Genomic DNA, 14763 nt, shown 5'->3' on the forward strand with positions numbered 1-14763 from the left:
AGTCCCCACAGTCCGTTGTATCATTCTTAGGGCTTTGCATCCTCATAGATGAGCTTCCACATATCAGTGAGAACATATGATGTTTGGTTTTCCATTCCCAAGTTACTTCACAGAGAATAATAGTCTCCAATCTCATCCACGTCCTAGAAAATGCAGTTAATTCGTTCCTTTTTTGTGGTTGAGTAGTATTCCATCGTATATACATACCACAATTTCTTTATCCACTCATTGATTGATGGGCATTTGGGTTGGTTCCATGGTTTTGCAATTGTGAATTGTGCTGCTATAAACATGAGTATGCAAGTATCTTTTTCTTATAATGACTTCTTTTCCTCTGGATAGATACCCTGTAGTGGGATTGCTGGATCAAATGGTAGCTCCACTTTTAGTTCTTGAAGGAATCTCCACACTGTTTTCCATAGTGGCTGTAGTGGTTTACATTCCCACCAGCGGTGTGTAAGTGTTTCCTGATCACCACATCTATGCCAATATCTACTGTTTTTGATTGTTTGATTTGCAAATAAAAACATAAAGTGGGGAAAGGCCACGCTTTTCAACAAATGGTGCTGGTGTAATTGGCTGGCCACATGTAAGAGAATGAAATTTGATCCTCATCTCTCACCTTACACAAAAATCAACTCAAGATGGATTAAGGACTTAAACCAAAGACCTGAAACTATAAAAATTCTGGAAAATTGGAAAAAAACCCTTCTAGACATTGGCTTAGGCAAGGATTTCATGACCAAAAACCCAAAAGCAAATGCAATAAAAACAAAGATAAGTAGCTGGGACCTAATTAAACTAAGGAGCTTTTGCACGGCAAAAGGAACAGTCAGCAGAGTAAACAGACAACCCATAGAGTGGGAGAAAATCTTCAAATCTATATATCCAACAACGAAATCAAACCAGTAAGAACAAAACAGACAATCCCATCAAAAAGTGGGCTAAGGACATGACTAGACAGTTCTAGAAAGAAGATAAACAAATGGCCAACAAACATGAAAAAATGCTCAATGTCACTAATGATCAAGGAAATGCAAATCCAAATCACAATGCAATGCCACCTTATTCCTGAAAGAATGGCCATAATCAAAGTATCAATTGATTTGAGATGAAGAACCTGAAGCGGAATGGAGGTTAAATAAATTGTTCATGATAATCCTGAGAAAATATAAAAGCCCAAAAAAATCGAATACAGATTTCCAGCCCTAGGACTCAAATGCTCTACTACCAATGCCGAACTGCACCCAAAAGGCCATGTTAAGGTTTTTTTTGAGAGGATATTTTCTGACTTTGAGTACATTGTACAAACTTGATTTTCTTTATTATGTTATTTTGGCCTTCCTGATAATGAAAAAGTGTGAGGCAGCTTCACAAAGTAATCTCATGTGTACAAAAATAATACCATAATTGTTCTGTCTAAGAGTTAAAAATATAGTTGTGTTTTATAAATAGTAATATTTCTTACTGTCATTATTCACATACTTATTCCACTTTTTTTTTTTTTCCCGAGACGGAGTTTCACTCTTGTCACCCAGACTGGAGTGAAATGGCATGATCTCGACTCACTACAACTCCGCCTCCTGGGTTCAAGCAATTCTCCTGTATCAGCATCCAAAATAGCTCAGATTACAGGCGCCCGCCACCATGCCCTGCTAGTTGTTGTGGTTTTTTTTTTTTTTTTTTTTTTTTTTTTTTGGTATAGACAGGGTTTCAACCTGTTGGCTAGGCTGGTTTTGAACTCCTGACCTCAGGTGTTCCACCCGTCTTGGCCTCCAAAGTGTTGGGATTACAGGCATAAGCCACAGCGCCCGGCCTTATTCTACATTTTTTAAAAAGCTTATCATATGTCCCATGATGTGAGAGACCTGAGAGATACAGAATTATGATACCAAATTTACCTTCATTAAAGCCCTTTTTGACAAAGACACAGAAATGACAATACAATGTGCTAACTGCTAATTAGAGATAGGATATAATAATACAACAAGTTCAAGTGATGAATCAGAGATGAAATAGAGGCAGAAGGTATTGAATTGATAGAAAAATTACAAAAGAAACAGAGAAGCCAAAAAATGTACAGTGTAATTTGAAGAATTTAATTTTAAAATGATTTATTGAAATATGACCCCAAAGTCATTGTACATAAAACTTTATTTTACCAAAATCTACATTCCAATTAGATCAAAAGGCTTAAATTATAGGAAGCAGTAATATCTTATATGCCTAATAAGCAACTTAGAAAATAAGATTAAAATGTTCCTTTAAAATTGGCTGAAAATATACATATGTACCATTTAATAAATAACAATGCTATTTTTGCATGCTAGATCGAATAAGCTTGCTAATAACTCTTATTCATTAAACTGTTTAACTTTATCTCACCAGGAAACAATTTCTCCTTCTACCTCATAGACTGTATTGACTCTATCAAGCAGAAACACAGATAGTTATTAAAAATCATATTATGTGCCATGAATTATCTTAAGCATGAGAAAATGTTAACTCGTAATAGTTATAAATAGCATTCTGTCAGACTAAGATGGACAAGTGTGTGTGTATACATAAACAAAAACTATCTTCTGTAATATATAAGTCCAGTATTGATTTTTTTTTTTTTTTAAACTTTTTTCTTTTTAGGTTTGCCTGGAAAATCTACCTTTCACAGTTCTCTACCATATTACTTCATACTACCAGCATGTTTGGACAGGCTTATTGTGAAAACAGGAATACTGAGTCAAAGAAGACTGCAGAGTATTTCCTGAATTGAGTACACCCTTCCCATGAGTTCATGTTGAATATGTTGGGTTTGCATTGTGGTTTCATTAGGTTGATGACTACTTAAGATGTTTTTACCACTGTTTCTGAGTTACAAAAACACATTTCTTTTCCCCTCAAAATAAAATTTCAAGTGATTCATTGGTGTATAATCAGCATTTTTATTGTTCATATTGACCACCGAGGCTATTGATGCTAATATAAGCAGTTATTTAACTTAACTTTAAACTAGCTTGTCTACCACCAAAATGCTTTATATACACTTTCTGGACGCTTCAATTTTATTTATCATAACCAATAACATAGAATACTACAAGTTTTATGTTCTCCCACCACGGCTTGGCTCACAGAACTATTTAGCCATCATTCTACCATCTTTCTGATTTATTCATGCTTATCATTTGCCACAATTGTAACCTCAAACCTTCACCAGAGCCCTCAGTCCTCCTCTCTCAGTCCACCTTGTCAGACTGAAGTATGGAGTCAGCCGCTAAGACTATAAACCTCTCAAGACTCCTCATTAATGGTGTCACCAAATGAAGAAAGAGCAAAAGCAAACACACGGGTGCAAACATGGGCTCTGAGGCATACTTGGGTTCCAAGAGAGTCAACACATCCTGAGAAGATGGAGGGATGGGGAAAGCTATAAGGAAAGCAGATCAGGAAGGAGGGGATAGGGATGAAAGTTATTTGTTAAGCATTTGGTTGTAATGGGAATACATTACAGGAGTTTCCATTGGGGAGTAACATTATATGATATATGTCATCGATGAGTGAAAAACTTTAAATTTTGAAGACTTTATCTTTGACCTCGTAGAATATGTCAATCCTTTATAATTCCCATTGTATTCCTTTCTATCCAATTCCTCTTAGCATTACTTCCTTTCTTATTCAACTGAACATTTAAGGGATTTTCAGAAGTTGACATATGACATATATTTTGAAAAGGTGATATAAGTAGAAGTTAAGAGAATTTTTCTTTGTCTTCATAGAATCCATTCACTTCATTCCCATCCACTAAAATCCTGATTACATTTCATTGTTTCTACTCTCCATTGGTCTCACTTCCTTTCTTACACAGCCCAGACTTCATGCTTGATTATGTTAAATATTATCTTGATAGCTCATGTAATTTTTCTGCCACCCCTACACTTAGCCAACCCTACCGGAAAAACACGCAACCACACAAAACTCTGAATTTGATTTCTACTGCCATTCCACAAAACAGATGAATTTTAAAGTAAGTTTATGTTTTTTAAACTGTGTTGGTAACCAAAGACATCTTATCAAACTCTTTTTCTTGTTGACATTAGTGTTAACTGCCTTCAACTCTCCCTAAACTTCAAACTTATCTTACCAGAAAACAATTTTCCTTTCTACTTCATAGACAACACTGAGTCCATTGAGCATAAACACTATCCACTTCTTAGTAGGACACATCAATAATTTTATCTAAATCTGAACATAACTTTCATTCACTCAAGTTTTAAAGGATATATGACCACCTTTTAGTTCAAAGCTAATGGCTCTTTTGACGTTTTTTAGAAGTTCCTCTGTGATTCATCCTTTTTGATAATGTTCATTGTAGCAAAAGTAATAGTGATGATTTTAATGCCTATAATTGAATAAGCAGCTACGTGCAGTGTAATTTACATATTTGTCTCAATTAACATTACTATTAAATTTCCTATTATATTATCAATGTAACTATTATTATTATATTATTAAATAGAATATTATTTTATTATCACATTATTATTTTTAACAAATGTGAGCATTGTTTCCACTTTGAATATCCAGTACTCAAAACATTATCTGATATTCAGATGAATTCTCAAGTTATTCCATATATTTTAGGCCTAATAGTTTATTTTCATAAATTAAACTAGGACATAGCATTTATTACAGCTCCTTTTTGCTGTTAGAACACAAACATTCACAATTTGCCAAAGACTCTTCAGATTCAAGTTTATCACATTGGTATAGAAAGATGACTAAAGATTTTACCTGTAATTGAAGGAGATTAGGAAAATATTTAAACAAAAACACGTTATAAAAATTTGCCAATGAGTTGCATACTTATGGCAACATATTTAGTAACATATCTTTGCAGAATGTTTCTCTTGTAAATTAAATTCCTTGACATTTTCAAGAGCATGGCAGTCCGTCACGGATGAAAAGGCACCCTATTTCCCTGACTACAAATAGCAGGACATGTTCTGGTTCATCGGTCTTCTAAAATCACTTACCATTTGCGGACTGAGAGATTGTGTCTAACAAAAGAAGTTACTCATATGCTTATCATCTGTTCTTTTTTCAACTGTCAAACATAATCTACTGATTTCCTATCCTGTTAATCACAAAATAATGAGTTTAACAATACTTATTTTTTAGTATTTCATTCTCAAATAAGGGATCAATTAAGTTTAAACACAGGTTTTCAACTTCTTCATTTACAAAACCATAGTGCCTTTGGAGCTTTACATTACAAATGCTTTATATTAATGATGTCACTATATGATTACTTTTAATGGCAAAAACTGCAATTACTTTTGCACCAACCTAATACTTTTTATCTGCCGGGTTGCATTTCTCATGTATTTCCTTGTCTATAACAGTACTCACTAACTATCGTTTAAATGACTAAAAGAAGAAAACAAGAAAAAAATAAGGAAGGGAGGGAAGGGAAAAAAAAGAAAAAAACAAAGAAAGGAATGAATATAAGGGGAAAATAGAAAAAAAGGCAAAATATGGGAATGAAAACCTACTAAGTGGTTGCTAGAGTTGATGGAAAGGAAAGACGTTGTTAGTTTTTCGTTTGTTTGTTTGTTTGTTTTTTACTACAGAGGGTCAATACATGGAAAATGTTAGCATGATGGAACCCTTACATATGATAAAGTAGTGGTGAATATATGACTGCATACATTTGCCAAAACACGTAGAAGGCTTAAGCTTTAAGAGTGAATACTGCTAATTGCAAATTAAAAATAGAAGTAAACCAAGATGTTGCAGAAACCTAAGATAGAATACAGCCTGTGACAAATGAATCCAACAGTATATATAAATATATGGCATAGCCTCACCAATGAGGGTAGGAGTAAAGGAGAGAGCTAGGACAGTTCAGGAAACATCATCTTGACTGGATGTTGTAACAGCAAAAATAATAATATTTTCTAATTTCCTTGAGACATCCTCTTTGACTTATAGGTCATCTAAAAGTATGATGCTTAATTTCCTCATATTTTGTAATTTTTAAGATATATTTCTGTTATTGATGTCTAGCTTAATTACATTGGACGGACAAAACACTTATTATTTCTATGTTTAAAAATGTGTTCAGGTGTGTTTTATGGGCCTAAATATCGTCTATCTTGGCGTGTGTTCCGTGTGATTTTGAGAAGAATGTGTATTCTATTGTAGTTCAGTAGAGTGATCTATGAAAGTCAGTTAGATCAAATTGGTTGATAGTGTTGTTCAAATCATTTCTTTTTTTCTTACTGGTTTACTCCCTCCATTTCTGTCTGAGAAAATATTTCTCCTTCACTTTTGAGGAATATATTTCCTGGACCTAGAATTATGTGTTGACAGTAGTATTTCATTACGTTTAAGATTTTATTATTTTCCTCTTTCTTGCATGATTTCTGACAAAAAATTTACTGTAATTCTTATCCTTATTTTTCTGTAGATAATCAGTCTTTTTTTTTCTGTTGCTGTCTTCAAGATTTTTTGTTTGTCTTTAGTTCCCAGCAGTTTCAATACAATATGCTGTGTGTGTGTGTGTGTGTGTGTGTGTGTGTAATTTATTCCTAGTGTTCTCAGAGTGTCTTCTATCTATGCTTTTGGTTTCTGTCTATATTTTTGGAAAGTTTTTGACCACTATTTCTTTAAACATTTTCTGCTTTGCTCTTTTTTCTCCTAGGATTACAAATGTTAGATCTACGACATATCCTCAGGGTCTCGAATCCTTTCCTAGGTTGTGTCAAGTCTATCGATTTGCCAGTCAAATGAATTCTTCTTCTCTGTTAGTAAATTTTTTATAGCATTTCTAGTTATTCTTTGTTGCAGTTTCCTTCTCTGTGCTGAATTTATCTATGTGATCTTGAATCTTGTCTATCTTTATTATCAGAATATTTAGTATAATAATCAAAGTTATTTTAAATCCCCTGCTCAAGAGTTTCAACATCTGTGTAACAACTGACTCTTATTCTGATTATTGTTTTTTAAAAAATCTTCAGACCTTGTTTATACTTTTCTGTGTGTCTTGTAATTTTTTATTGAATGCCTGATTTACGGTATAGTCATTAGATAAACGTGAGACCACTTTCTTTCTACGACGGCCTTAGTACAGGGGGTTGTGTTAATCTAGTCCACAAGAGAGGAAATTAAACACTTAGACAAAAGGATTTTGTCACTCCTGACAAACAACACTGAACCTACTATATGATCTAAGAATCAAGCTAAATTACTTCACATTACTCTGATGTAAGACGTGTGCACTGACAATCATTACTATGCCTCATTTATTCTTTGATATAACATGATACTAGTGCTGTTAGGTTATCAATAATAAATTCACAGGATAGAAGGGCTCTTTGAGCTTCTAATATTTATTTACATTAGTTAATTTATGTTTATAATGCTATTACAGGAAGAGAAACCACACCATTGTTTTAAAAAATTTATGCTACTATTCTATTACATTCTTAACATAAAATGAAGAAAAGCATAAACTTTCTTCATCATAATATCTAATTGATGCCAAAATAAAGTCAAGTAATGAATATTTGCAAAGTGAATTTAGGAATTAAGCTTAATGTAGTTCCTAAATTTGTCTTTTACTGTCATTTTATGGGAAAAACTTCCCTATTTTTATGGTTCTCTGAAATGAAGGAAGTAATTCACAGCCAAATCAGTCAAATTCGTAGGTTTTTAAATTATTTTTGTCAGAGTCAATGCTAATTTGTTTCAAAATGAAAGAGTAAACATTGAATTAGGAACTTATAAATATCCCTGGAAAGAAAGGGAGTGAGGCACATTGTCCACATCAAAACCAGGAGCTACATCCACTAGTTTGCACCCTGGAAACAAAGTATCCTTTTTTTTTATGTTAAGATGTTCCCATTTTAAAAACTCCTCTACCAGATTTCGGTCAGATGGACTTTAATAGTATACTTGTAAATACATGGCGTATTTACATTCTTTCATAATTTGCAGAGATTGATGACACAATCTAGTCTATATAAATCTAGTCCGCCTCACACCTGAGTTCTCATTTTAACACTGTATGAAGCGAGGCTTAGCAAAGAAATTTGTTTTCCCTACATTCAGACTGGACTCAAGAGCTCACATAAACCCTAGAAAAAACAGATCAGTTCCATTCATAAAGCCTCATGTGCTTCCGAAGAACTGAAAAATAGGGTCAAGTAAGTCTCTCTTACTTAACATGCTATTTCAAGAAAAAAATAAGGAAAAGGATAATGAAACACTTTTTATCAAATTGTGTGTCAGTGAAAACCTGATGTACAATAGCAAAGATCACTAGAGCAAAGGCCACTCAGTATGTGGTCAAAACTATGTTGAACAGATAAGCAGCTTAGCCAAGATTAAAAATATGTTTTGAGAAATATGATGATTATTTTCCAGCCTAGATTTTGACAAGGATTATGAAAGCATCCACAATCTTATCAAAAAAAAACTTGGAAGTTCATTATATTATTAGAAAATGCATAGCATATAAGCAATACATTCTCACTTCACAAAAAATAGATTACAGAAAATAAAAGAAAAATATAAAAATAATTATAAAAACAAATTCATCTTCTAATTCATAATAACTCATTAAATATTTTACTAATACTTATGTTCTTATCTACTACACAATTTTTTATTTTAAATTAGTTTTCTGTCATATATAAAGTTGGTGCTCTTTTTACAGTGCTACAAGCCTCTAGAGTAGGAATATTATTCTTGTGTCTATTTGCTGTTTTAGTTATTTATTTGTATTTATTTGTTTGTTTTATAATAATTTTATTAACTTCTATTTTGGATTCAGGGGCTACATGTGCAGGTTTGTTACATGGGTATATTGCATGATGCTGAGGTTTGGGGTAAGGATGGATCCTTTCATCCAGGTATTGAGCATAGTACTCAATAGGTAGTTTTTCAGCCCATTTCCTCTCCTCCCTCTCCCCACTAGTATTCCCCAGTCTCTCGTGTTGCCATCTTTATGTCCACATGTACTTAATATTTAGCTCCCATTTATAAGGGAGAACACGAATATTTGGTTTTCTGTTCCTGCATTATTAATTTACTTATGACAATGGCCGCCAACTGTATTCATGTTACTGAAAAGGACATGATTTTATTCTCTTTATGGCTTATCTTTGCAATATTTAACATTTAAATATTCACTTAGCAATATATGAACCTAATATTATTATTCTTAATAAAACTTCTTGTTGGGATTTTATATTTTTCATATTATGAGATTCTAAATAATGCTATAAGTGTCCTTGTATATGCAATTTTTTGGTACAAGTGGAGCTATTTTGTTTTTGAAGAAGTAAGAAGCCATAAACTTTAATAATCAATCCGTTGGAGAATGGTTTTAAGTTCTTTGAACAAAATCGAGCCTAATCAAGACACATACCTGAGAATATGGCTTCTCCACTATTCTTCAGAAATAGAGAAAAAAAATTATGATCAAGTTTAAGATTACATATTTTTCTAAGTAGGTGATACCAATCTCCCACTGAATTCATAAAAACAAAATATGAAGAAGCACCCATAGAATGGTGACATTTAAGCAATTTTATTTCCTGGTGAGATCTCCAAGATAAATTAATTGCAAAATGTGTCCTGGGGAGCTAAATGAGTTGACATTTACTTTCAGACATTTTAGTTAGAAGTCAATTAACTGTTGAACGGTATCTGCTAATATATATATATGTATTTTGGCTTTAGTGGTATTCATGTTAAGTCATACAGACAGTAGTTAAATAGCAGGGCCAACTATTCTGTTAAGGGTCTTCCTAGACAGACTAGAAAAGCAATGTATTCTTTTGTTTCTCTCTAAAAGAAGAAAAATATAATTTAAAAATATAGTGCATATTTTCTAAAACAATAAATTTATAATATTAATATTCATAGGGTCAATCAAAATGAAGCTTCTCCTTTGGGCCTGCATTGTATGTGTTGCTTTTGCAAGGAAGGTAAGTAAATGGACTTCCAAAATTGTAACAATTGTATAACCATTAGATAATTGTTGATAGGGATTTGTGCATATGATAAAGTTACTATAATGTTTATAATAAAGCAGCAAAGAGACATAGATGGACATGAGGTTTGTAGTGTCAGACTTTTCAAAGGAAAATTTAGAAATTAAAATAATAAAGTTGTAATATCTGAAAATAAACAGCAAGGAAAGGAGGTGAGTTCAGAAATGTAGGAGGCTGGAGGCAGAAAAATTATAGAAAAGCAGGATCCCATGTAGATTATCTTAACAGAGTTTATCTCTTCAAATTATAGAATGCTGGATTGGGCTTCCTATGGCTGTGAAGTGCCATTGCTGGAGGTATTTATGTATAGACATTAGGGATACTTGATGGAATAGAAGTAAATGCACATCATACCTTTAGTGGAATGTAAAGTAATATAGTGCAATGTAACGGCCTTCAGTGTAATGTAAGTAGATGAAATTCTAGTGTAAGAGAAATCTGATGCAAATTCCCTCTAATCCTCAGTCTAATACCACATCTTTTAAATGGAGAAAATAATAACACCTACACCATAAAATTGTTTTAAAGATTTTATAAGATAATTATATAAAGTGCTTAGCAGAGTACCTCGGGTATGGTAGAAACCCTACTGCTACATGATACTATTTACTATTGATGTTATTACCATGCCGTCCAAATGTTAAACTATTGTTTTTGTTCCCTAAAATTGATAAATTAAGCTCCAATTATTAAAATAACAAATGATGATTTTCCTGTACTGCTTTTTATTTTTATTCTGTAGTTCATAATCTGTGGTCAATTCACAAACCATATTGAAGCTTCATTGGAAACCAAATGGATATATGGTCCTTCTGGTACTGTGATGAGTGGCAAAGACCACTCTTTTTCTTTTTTTTTTGAGACGGAGTTCTGCTCTATCGCCCATGCTGGAGTGCAGTGGCGTGATCTCGGCTCACTGCAAACTCAGCCTTAGGGTTCACGCCATTCTCCTGCCTCAGCCTCCCAAGTAGCCCAGCTAATTTTTTGTATTTTTAGTAGAGACGGGGTTTCACCTTGTAAGCCAGGATGGTTCCATTTCCTGACATTGTGATCTGCCCGCGTTGGCCTCCCAAAGTGCTGGGTTTACAGGCGTGAGCCACCGCGCCCGGCGCAAAGACCACTCTTTACCACACAGATGCACATACACACACATACACACACACACTCTCTCTCTCTCTCTCTCTACGGACAAAACCTGGGAGATAAAAAGTGAATAGCAAAATCAGATATATGAATGAGAGCTGAATGATCTTTCAGATAATAAAGATTTATGTACATGTTGAATATTACAAACCAAAATCCATCCAGCCAAAGTAAAACTCCCTGAGGAAATTGTTTAAGTCAAAACCATATAATGATAATGATGATGATTATTAAAAACATTCATACCAGTGACTCAAATGTCAAGAAAATTAACTATAAGTATTGTTAAACTTTGCAAATTTTTCAGCAATATGGAAATGTGGGTACAGATGTTTTCAAATACATAACCACATTAAAATATATTTTCCTTTCTTTTAGAGACGGTTCCCCTTCAATGATGAGGTAAAACTTTTTTTTTCTTTACATGCGAGTATATTTGTTTTTATCTTAAAATATATTTTACATTTTAAAACTCTCTGATTCCTTTACAATGAAATTTAATGACTGCTATTGCTCTTAAAATAATAGTGCTATTAAACTCTTCTGATTTGATAGAAAATTTTATGGAATGTGTTTGTGCTCAACATATTTAGCAAAAGGTCTTTAGTCTTTTTAATGAGCAGAAGCATAAAGTGCACTCCCTTTGCAGCGTAAGAAAATTTTTGCTATGACAAGGTTTTCCCCTCATGCCTCTAAAATACATTATCGATATGTCCTAAGTTTACTTGAACAAACTTGGTGATGAATCTGGAGATGCTCTGTCTGCATGAAGGGTTAGAGCAAAAGAAAGCATGAAGTAGTGGGCCAGCCATATATTCAGGTGTGAACCACTAGCAGAACGAGTGTATCCCAATGAGTTAGATGATTTGTCTGCAGGAAATACCCATAAATTATCCCTATGAGACCAAAGCACATACTGATTAACTGACGTTAGATTTTTTTTCAGTTCTTTGTTACTTGTGCCTCAATTTCTGGTAATGGAAGAGTGCTAAGAAAATTACACTTATACCCATCCACAAGTATGCCATAAATCAACATGACACTCTAGCAAAGAAAGCCCAAGAGACATAATCTGTGATGTGCACACTTTTGACCAACAATGATCAGACATATAACAAAGGAGTGGAAATCTTTTGAAAATAGTGTTTTAAAATAGAAACTGTTAGATCTTATTTTGAATTTCTTATGAGTTAATATTTAAGTCTGCAGATTCTAGGGTTCTATTATCCACAATACAAATAATTGATATTTGCCTCTATGAACACCTGGGGACATACATACATTAATTATGTATGTATATCATACCTCAAGGGTCTCTGGCAATATGATTCGTGAGAAAAATTTAACTTAGTAATTCAGAAAACCTACCTAAAATTAGAAAAAAAAATTAAATGTTAATGAAGACGCTTGACTGGCTGGGGAATATAGCATCCCAGACATAAGAAGAAAGAAACCTTGACTGTTTTTCCAGTATGTAGGATCCCAATACCTAGCACAGAGACGGCACAGAGAAGGTACTTATTTTATACTTTAAAAAATAAATCATAGAACTTCCATCAAGAAAAACCTTAAAATATCTCAAAGACCCTGAGGAAAAACCTACATTTATTGGGAAACTTCTCAGTATTGTATATTACTATATATAATAATAATATTATATACAATAACATTAACAACATCTACATCCAGTCTGCTCACTGTCTCATTTATTTATTTATTTATTTTTATTTTTATTTATTTATTTTTTTTAAGACAGAGTCTCGCTCTGTTGCCAGACTGGAGTGCAGTGGCCTGATCTCAGCTCACTGCAACCTCTGGCTCCCAGGTTCAAGCAATTCTCCTGTTTCTGCCTCCCGAGTAGCTGGGACTACAGGTGCCCGCCACCACACCCAGTCACTTTTATTGTATTTTTAGTAGAGACGGAGTTTCACCATGTTGGCCAGGATGGTCTCGATCTCTTGACCTTGTGATCCTCCTGCCTCGGCCTCCCAATCTGCTGACCCTCTTAATGAAAACTTAAGATGCACAGTATTAAAGGAAGGGAAGCATTGATAAAGAGAGGTAGGAAGTTGCGAAAGATAAGTCTGGAATATGGGACACCTGGAAGAGGAATAATGAACCAGAGGCTTCCATGGACACTTTAGAGACCCAGAGAGTGCTGAGGGCAGTGGGAAAGACAATGGAGGGTGCAGAGAAGGCCTGGAGCTACTAATCTCATAATCCTCAATCAATCCTAAAAGTGCGAGTGCTTTCCTTCTATCTTTGTCCTGGCCTAGGTTAGCATATTCTGTGGACTATAACACTCTTATTTGCTTAAACATAAAATATTTCCTCTTCAGTTGGAGTTTATTCAATTTTCTTAAGAGATTATTACTTCTTACTTCAAAAACACGGAAGTACACTAGCTTTAAGAAAGAGAAGAGATTGGAATTCTTTCAAAATATCATTACTTATTATATATCATCACAGTTTTACCGTAAGTAATATATAGACAGGACAAATATAAACAATCAACTTTGACTTCTTTGTTTCTCCTTTAGGATTACAATGACTATCATCACCCACTTCATCCATCTCTGAATATTCCTTATGGCATACGGAATTTGCCACCTCCTCTTTACTATCCCCCAGTGAATACAGTCCCCAATTACCCTGGGAATACTTACACTGACACCCGGTTACCTCCGTATCCCTGGATTCTAACTTCTCCTGGATTCCGCTATGTCTATCACATCCCTGGTTTTCCCTTAGCTACTCGGTTGAATGTTCCTCCGCTCCCTCCTAGGGATTTCCCCTTTGTCCCTCCTTCAAGGATTTTTTCAGCACCTGCAGCACCCGCTTCCCCACCTATTGCAGCTAAGCCTGATGCAGCTGCACCTCCTACAGTCACACCTGTAGCAGCTGATCCTGCTGCAGAGGCCCCTGTTGCAGCTAAGCCTGCTGCAGAGGCACTTATTGGAGCTGAGCCCGCTGCAGAGGCACTTATTGGAGCTGAGCCCGCTGCAGAGGCACCTGTTGCAGCTGAGACTGCTGCAGAGGCACCTGTTGGAGCCGAGACTGCTGCAGAGGCACCTGTTGGAGCCGAGCCTGTTGCAGAGGCGCCTGTTGGAGCGGAGCCTGCTGCAGAGGCGCCTGCTGGAGCTGAGCCCGCTGCAGATTCACCTTCACCAGCTGAGCCTGCTACAGCCAAGCCTGCTGCCCCAGAACCTCACCCTTCTCCCTCTCTTCACCAGGTAGGTTGCTTATATCTTACCACTATAACGTATGATAAATGAGATTTGTAGAAGTGAAAAAAAAAAAAAAACACTCCCCAAGCAAACCTATATCAACTTAGATATTTTGAACAGCTTTATTGAGATACAATTGACATACCACAAACTACACATATTGAAAGTGTATACTTAGATATGTTTTGACATATGTACACACTCATGAAAAGAATTACTAGGATGGGGAATATATGTACCACAGTCAAAAGTTTCCTCCTGTTTCTCTGTAAACCCACATTCCCCATCCTCCCATCTCTGGACTGTGTTTTGTCACAACAAATTGGTTTGCATTTTCT

The 14763-nt window shown here is 34.6% G+C and overlaps 1 protein-coding gene across 1 annotated transcript; it reads left to right on the forward strand.

Moving 5' to 3' along the window:
* Nucleotides 1-9198: 9198 nt before the first annotated feature.
* Nucleotides 9199-14502, forward strand: PRR27 (proline rich 27). Its single transcript, XM_021938569.2, has 3 exons — nt 9199-9989; nt 11577-11600; nt 13739-14502. The coding sequence occupies exons 1-3, from the start codon at nt 9939-9941 to the stop codon at nt 14471-14473; spliced, it is 810 nt and encodes a 269-aa protein (XP_021794261.1). The 5' UTR covers nt 9199-9938; the 3' UTR covers nt 14474-14502.
* Nucleotides 14503-14763: the final 261 nt, after the last annotated feature.

Source organism: Papio anubis, chromosome 3 (genome assembly GCF_008728515.1).
Source record: "Papio anubis isolate 15944 chromosome 3, Panubis1.0, whole genome shotgun sequence".
Taxonomy (NCBI): Eukaryota; Metazoa; Chordata; class Mammalia; order Primates; family Cercopithecidae; genus Papio; species Papio anubis.

Coding starts and splice junctions, on each gene's coding strand:
- PRR27 (XM_021938569.2), top strand. CDS start 9,939: ATGAAGCTTCTCCTTTGGGCCTGCATTGTATGTGTTGCTTTTGCAAGG. Junction 9,990..11,576: donor GTGTTGCTTTTGCAAGGAAG/GTAAGTAAATGG, acceptor CCTTTCTTTTAG/AGACGGTTCCCCTTCAATGA. Junction 11,601..13,738: donor GGTTCCCCTTCAATGATGAG/GTAAAACTTTTT, acceptor TTTCTCCTTTAG/GATTACAATGACTATCATCA.